This window comes from Octodon degus, unplaced genomic scaffold, assembly GCF_000260255.1.
Source record: "Octodon degus isolate 3935 unplaced genomic scaffold, OctDeg1.0 scaffold00479, whole genome shotgun sequence".
NCBI lineage: Eukaryota > Metazoa > Chordata > Mammalia > Rodentia > Octodontidae > Octodon > Octodon degus.
Genome location: NW_004525055.1, coordinates 154590 through 162308, shown reverse-complemented (window position 1 = coordinate 162308; position 7719 = coordinate 154590). Strand labels below are relative to the sequence as shown.

The window sequence follows — 7719 nt, the reverse complement described above, 5'->3', positions numbered from 1 at the left end:
CAATGTATTAATTACAGTAACTGTTCTACTAACCTGTTCTGAAACCATCTCATTGCTATTTCTTTCTGAGTAAAATTAACAAAAATAAAAGTTGTACACACAATTTTATTATACCATGTGCATGTCTATGTGTCTCTGATAAGAGAGATTTACATGAAATATGAGTAGTAGTGGAGAAAACAATCCAATCTTTTCCCCTAGAATCTAAGTACATTCTTTCTATATGGAAATGTGCTTTTCCTCCTCACTTCCTGTCAACAAAACACATATCCTGTAAAACTCCTAACCTGAATATCAGATTTACACTCATATTTGTATGCGTCTTTCAAGTATTGAGTATAGGTGTGAAAACATAACTCCACCTCATTTTGCTCGGTTTTGTCAGTTTTACAAGGTGTGTGTAGAAGTGGTAGAAGAGATAGTGAATGTACAATATATTCCAGCAGGTTTGATGTTAGTGATCACATACATAGTACACTTAAGGCTTGACTGTTAAGATTACTAAGTGGCAGGTATACCCACATGTATGTAAAGTCCCTAACTCAAGATGTGGTTTTCTGTTTCATTTTTCAGATATGGGACACACACACATGGATATTTTAAGAAGCTGGGAATTCCTGGTCCAAAACCTCTGCCTTTTTTAGGGAATCTTCAGTCCTATTCCAAGGTGAGTTGCACTTGTGAAATTTCATTTCTTCTTCTGTTTTCAAGCACTACCCTATTTCAATGGATAACTGTGGTCCTTGGAAGAAAATTCTGAAGTTTCTGTCTTCTACAGTAACTGTGAATTCCTCTGGCAAGTACAGTATGTTTTCCCTGAGGCTTTGTGTTGAAATATGTGGAGACTGAGTTTTGTCTCAATAGCAGAAAAATTCTCTGCATGCTCAGCAAGAAGTGCCCAGGGCCTAGAATTCAGGTGACATGAACACTGAAGGATTTTTTTTTGCTCAGTGCATACTCCTTGGTGGCTCAGTTGTAATTTATCAATATTTAGGTAAATACACACAAGCATTGCCTTGAAGTAACTTGTGAACATCTGCACCACAGATTCAGCTTCTCATATTCATACCAGTGTGCATGGGTAGCTATTGATTTTTTATCTACTGCATAGTCCTAGAGTTCCAAATAATCACATAGTGCAAGTTTTCCAAAGAGGAATATTTGCAAATATTTAATATTTGTCTGAAACTGCAAAATGTTCAGAGATTAATTCTTCATTTTAAACCTGCTTTTTCAGTCTCTTTTTATTTTTATTTACTTATTTTTTTATTACTTTTGTTGAGAAACAAATAGCTATGAGAAAGTTTGGAAACAGGTTAATACAATAATTAATGCATTGCATATTGTTGTTTTTGTAGTAGTTATTCATAGTACAAGATGCCAATATGATATCCTGTATAAACAGTATTGGTGCAAATATTTCTTCTCACTGAATTAAGAGAAAGTAGCTGTATATCTATCCTAACTAATATATATATACAGTTACAAAATGATAATTATTCATACCTCTTTTTGTTTAGATTTTTCAGGGATTGGTATTTTATTGGCATGTAAATACTGTAGGTGCATGTATTCAGCAAAATAATCCAATATAGTTCATTAGTCCATAATAGTATTGGGCTATCCATAGGACTTGCAGTGTCAGAAGTTCTTGACCTGAGCCTTTTACAGTTCAGCATATTTTAATATGGCTTTACTTTTTATACCTTATTTTTATACTTTCCTCCGGAATTGTTAAGACCAAGATAAAACAAGACCTAATATAACAAGAAATGCAACTTCTGTATCTGACAAGGTTGGTCAAATCCCCTCAGGATTTACCCTGAATCCCTGTACTGTAGTTTGCAGATCTTTTGTCAGTGCCAACCATGTGGATGAGTCATGGCCATTGCTTGACCAGTTTGCTCTCTGTGAAAGCCTAAGAAAATGTTTTTTCTCCATGTGACTCTCTTTGGACACACACTACATCATCGATCACATTCCCTTGTGGCCCGAGAATTTCCTTGATCAGAAAACTTGTGACACCACTGAGTTAAAGGATTTAATCTGCTCTTCCTCCTCATTATATATATCAGCAAATTCAGGTGTAGAATAAGAACCATCTATGTTATACTTTATTTCTTTTTCTTCACAGGCAGCACTGCATGTGTGTGTTTGAACAGGGAATGGGCATAATTGAGGATGGGTCTTAGCTACAATGCTGTTGTGAACTTTACTCCTTCCCTGGCACTAGTCAGATTTTCCCTGGCCCACATAAAAAGGTCAGAAGCAGTCCCTGAGTGCAGGGTGTGCTTTTACAACATTTCCTTTCCCAAGAAATTGGGATTATATCTCAGGTCATATTTTCATAATGAATGGCTTTGCCTAATTGCTGACTCAGAGTTTCTTGTTGCATTTCCCTCAGAAAATGCAATCTTTAGCCTCATTATTCCTACATCATTTAATAGATGCACCCAGTAGTCAACATGTCTGATATCTACTTTTTCATTGATAAAATTCATGGATGCAACTTACAGCAGGAGGATTAGGTTCTGTATCATGGAGTGCAAACCATGTCAGTGTTTAGTTTGCTTGTCTATGTGTAGAATTGGCATCTCTCATCTTTCTATGATAAGCTGAGACATTGACTAACTTTTTCAACATCCAACAGAAACTCAATGTCTGTGCCTCTATATCCATAGAAGGGACGACTCGGAGCTACATAATTTTATTTGTTTTTAATGTTTTGGTTTTTCTGAAACAGGCTCTCACTACACAGTTAAGGATAGCCTCAAATTCACACAACCTTCTTACCTCAACTTCCTGAATATTTGAATTGCAGGCATATGCCACTCATCCTGGCAACTCCAGAATTTAGAAACAACATATGCACAACAAAAATTCCTTGGGGGAATTTCTTACATTTGATACACAAGAATAAGTCTTTTGAAATGTACTATACTTGAGAAAAATTAAAAATTTTTCTCAAAACTATAATTCTCCATGGCATGTATTTCTTGTCCGTCATTGTCTATTTAGATATATGTGAATGGCCATATCTTCTGCCTAAAAGGGAGGTATAGTCTGAATTATTGGGTTTCCAAGCATTCTCTCCACAGTTAGAGATGTGGCCACTTCATTTTTTACAGCAATGAAATTATAGTTTCATTTTCTTCCCAGGGTCAATGGTTTTTTGATACAGAGTGTCATAAAAAGTATGGAAAAATTTGGGGGTGAGTATTCAGGAAACTTCCAATGGGTAAACTTGTGAGGGGATACTCTTTGAAATGAGGACAAAGTTGGCAATCAGCTCTTGGGTGGAAGCTATGTATTGGGAGGATTTTGGAATCTTATCCTGCCAAGGACCATGTCTTCAGGTGCACAATATAATTAGGTTGAGAACACCTTGAGTTTTTACTTTTGTTATGTGCCTAGGTAAATACACAGATATTTTCTTTACTTCATTCTTCTCGCTGTGAGGTCAAGATGTAGTTCTTGCTTTAATCACTGTGTTCCCCTGAAGGTTTGTGTCCTTAATGAGTTTGGAGTCAGGTGTGATTCCTTTGAAGCCACTCTATCCTTTCAGAGATACTGCAGGTTTAGAGAGATGTGAAAGAAGTGTAATCATAACATTTGTTGCATAAGCACATGGATTAATGCTTTCCATTTTCTCACTTCTTCCTATTCCCTGATTGGTTCTCAGAATCCCCAGAACTAGCCAGATGGCTCTGCTGATTTCACACAGCCCATCATAACCTTGTGACACAATGGCAATAGATTACAATGTTAGATATTCACTGACACAACTCCCACTCTCTATGTGCCTTTGATACATATAAGCACACCGACCTTTGGGGTTTTCTTTTATTTTTTATTTTAAAGAGAGATAAAAATAATGAAAAAGATGCAGAATTGCATAGAAATTATATCAATTTTAATAGTAAAATAAAGTTTAAGTACTGCTCATGTTGGAGAGTGAAATGAAAGCACTGCAAATACTGTGTCACTCCTGAAATCCACTCAACCTTAACTGAGAAATAAACACAGGAAAAACTTCATAGCAGCAATAGCCATATCTATTCCACCTAAACTTAAGAATATTCAAAAAGTCATTTCTAATTATGATGCTTTTAAAGTTATTTTGTCTTTAATGCCTATTTTTTACATGAGCTGCATTGATTTTGGTTCTGTGAAGAGTTCAGGGCTCCCAGTAGTCACAAAGTCTAACTGAAAAGAGAAATTCTTTTTTATTATATAAGAATCAAAGTCCAGGTATTACTGGGTAGGGGACAAGTTGTAAAGTCTGGTACATTATGTTGAATCAGCTCTGCTTTCTCAAAACAGGTTATATGAAGGTAGACAACCAGTTTTATCAATTGCAGATCCAGATGTGATCAAAACACTGCTTGTCAAAGAATTTTACTCTTCCTTCACCAACCGTCGGGTAGGCATTCATATTTTTTAATTATTAAACTTAGAGTCTTAAAAATTACATTTTCATAGTGAATTAATAAAACAACAAATGGAGTTTCCATTATTCTGGTTTTCCTATTGATAATGCCTTGCATAATTGTAACATTTTTCTTTTTTTAACTATTCACAAACATTTTATTATAAATTATATACAAAATTTTTCTAAAATTAATGTCTGATCCTTTAATCAATTTATGGAGATGAAATTTGTATTTTTGTTCTTTTTAATGATACATTAGCTTGACCATTTGTTATGCATGGGATATCTTTGATGTTTTAAAAATGTTCAAAGCTTTTACAAAAAATTCAGTATATGTTATACTTCATTTCTAGATGTACCCCTAAAGTGTCATGTGATTTTAGGCATGACCTTTGGAAAGTGACTGGATTATTGGGCATTACAGCTCAATTACTATTAGAAAGTGTGAATAGGTCAGAACAAATGGGTCACTGGTCTGGGGATGTAGCTCAGCAGCACAGGGCCTGCCTGAGAGTTTCAGGTTAGCCCAGTATTCAGACTGTGGCATAAGTATTTTTTTTCATAATTTTATTGACAAACAGATAGCAATGAGACAGTTTCAAATCAAATCGGTAGGACAGTTTCAATAACTAACACACTGCATATATTCTACTTAGTGGTTAATTGCTGTACAAGATGTGGACTTGAGATCCTATTTACAAACACCATTAGAACAAATCATTCTATTCATTAAGAAAATGTAACTATATATCTATCCTAACCACTTCGAATAACATTTTTCTTGTTAATATGGTTAAAGGAATTTTTTATTAATATTAGTGAGGAACAAATAGCAATGAGACAGTTTTAAAACTGAATAGTAGAACAGTTTAAATAATTAGTAGATTGCATATTGTTATCTTCATAGTACTTGTTTATAGTACAAGATGCAAATATGGTACCCTGTCCAAACATGATTAGTACAAATATTTCTTCTCATTGAGGTTTTTTTGTTTTGTTTTTTGTGGAGCCGGGGATTGAACTCAGGCCCTTGCGCCTGCCCGGGAAGCGCTTATTCCACTGAGCCATCTCCCCGGCCCTTTCTTCTCATTGAGCTAAGAGAAAGTAGCTGTATTTCTATCCTAATTATTTTGTATATACAGACACAAAATGGTCCTTTATTTATATCCCCTTTTTTGATTAGTTTTGTCAAAGATTGGTATTCCATTGCCATTTAACTATTGTAGGTATGAGAATTCAGCAAAGTAATCAGTTTACTCCAATAGTTCATAATAGTTGTGGGTTATCCATAGGACTAACAAAAATCAAATTGCACATGCAATACTTGAAACGTTAAAAGAGATTGATACAAATGAAACACATTCAGTGCAGTGACATTTCTTCAGTTTAATCCTGCAATCATTTTATGAGTGTAAGTGTTTTTGTGCACATGTGTATTAATTTCTCTGTGTATCTCCATGCAAATTCATCACAGGTATGTAATTATGCAAGCGTGAACACAAAGCACCGTTCTGTTCTTCCAGCATAAGTCTCCTTCTTCTAGTCTTTTATTCATAAAAGGTTCTCATGTCATCCATGTTTATTGTAGAACTATACATTACCCTATAAAAGGATTCTGGAATATAAAGGTTGAAACCATCCCAGATGGCTGGGTGTCCCACACACACTCAGAGGATGTAAGGTATTTATGTAAAATATGTATTAAGCATCTGGCTTGGGATCTCCCACTTGACAGAAAACCACTAAATATTTCTTAAACAGGACATCAATGTTCCACCAGTCTTCTACAAGTACTCAATCTTTTTATACTTCTTTACAATGAAACTTCTTTAACATTGAACCCTAGCCTATTCGTCCAACAATCTTGATGAAAAACTCCATGAATGCACTTGAAGATGAACAATGGAAGAGAGTACGGACATTGTTATCACCCACTTTCACCAGTGGAAAACTGAAAGAAGTAAGCATGTATGAGGGTTTGTAACTGAAAATTCAAAGAATGAGTTTGTGGGAAAGTACAAAGATCTTCATCTCTTTTTACAGGATAGCCTCCTGCAGATGAGCTACTAAGAATGAGTTTTCCCTTTATGACCTAGGAAACATTACACAATTATTTGCAAAATGCTAGAAATAGGTTCATGACTCATAATGCCTTGTATTTTGGGATTTGTGTGTGTGAATTTAGCTGAATATTATGCTATTCTTTTCTTAGATGTTCCCCATTATTGAACAGTATGCAGATGCGTTGTTGAAAAACCTGAAGCGAGAAGCAGAGAAAGGTGCTCCAGTATCCATGAAAGAGTAAGTTTCAGGACACCTACTGGGCTTCTGAGCTCTATATGGGACCCTCCAGTTCCCTGCCAGGGAGCTGACATCCCCACTTCTGAGTTACTCCGGGACATACAAGTTTATCTGTGAAAGAGTGGGCAGATAATGAGCCTTCCAATTGTGGGAAGCTTCCAGAAGAACGCAGGGTGCCTAGAGTAAAAAGATTTGACTTCCCTATGCCAAGGAAACATGTTTACTTGAGCTGGTTATTTGTCAGCTTGTATATTCTAGAGAATATAATACACAGTGTATGAAGAAGAAATGCAATCCTAACAGAGTTATGAGTGTAAAGGATGAGAACAATAAGAGAAGAAAGTACTTGGTACAGAGAGAAAAGCAATGGGTGTGTGAGGAAATATACACTCTAAAACCAAGAACAACATAGACCTCATTATGATTTGTGTCTGGTTGTCTCCCCAAAGCCTCATGTTGCCATGGGAAGGCTTATAGAGTTTGTGATTAATTTTTGATCCAATTCTGGGATTGTGGGTGTGAGTGCTACACTTGCCCTAACAGGTTAATATGCATCCAAGTGTAAGGAGGGAAAAGCAGCTAGCTAGCTGTCTTAGCTGCAGCTGCTCCTTTTGCACTTTGCTATTCTGATGACATGAACAGCTGTAATTTTCATGTACCACTATTACTTGAAGCAGGAAATTGTGGACTGAAACCTCCACTAACTGTGAGCTAAGTAAAGTTTTCCTTCCTTAGGTTTGGTAGACATGTATTTTTACCCAGCAATGGGAACAGAGTAACCAAGACAAACTTCCTCATGATTTGTCTAAATATGCCTGAAGTACTCTACATATTGTCCCTTCCCAGTACTTCTTCATGTAGGGCAACCATATGAATTATTATGTAAATATGGGGGGTTTGGTTCATGAAGGATGATGAATCTCAACTCTTCTAGAAGGCTTAAATATAGGCATCACCCAAATCAGTGTTGCACTGCCTTATTATTT

The 7719-nt window shown here is 35.8% G+C and overlaps 1 protein-coding gene across 1 annotated transcript in view; it reads left to right on the top strand.

The window, feature by feature from the left end:
* The window catches only part of LOC101570676 (cytochrome P450 3A8-like), a 76584-nt gene that overhangs the window by 5857 nt on the left and 63008 nt on the right, over positions 1 to 7719 (top strand). Inside the window, exons 2-5 of the mRNA XM_023708703.1 lie at positions 574 to 667; positions 3160 to 3212; positions 4324 to 4423; positions 6279 to 6408. Coding sequence (XP_023564471.1) covers positions 574 to 667; positions 3160 to 3212; positions 4324 to 4423; positions 6279 to 6408 — 377 coding nt within the window. The remainder of the gene's footprint in view (positions 1 to 573; positions 668 to 3159; positions 3213 to 4323; positions 4424 to 6278; positions 6409 to 7719) is intronic.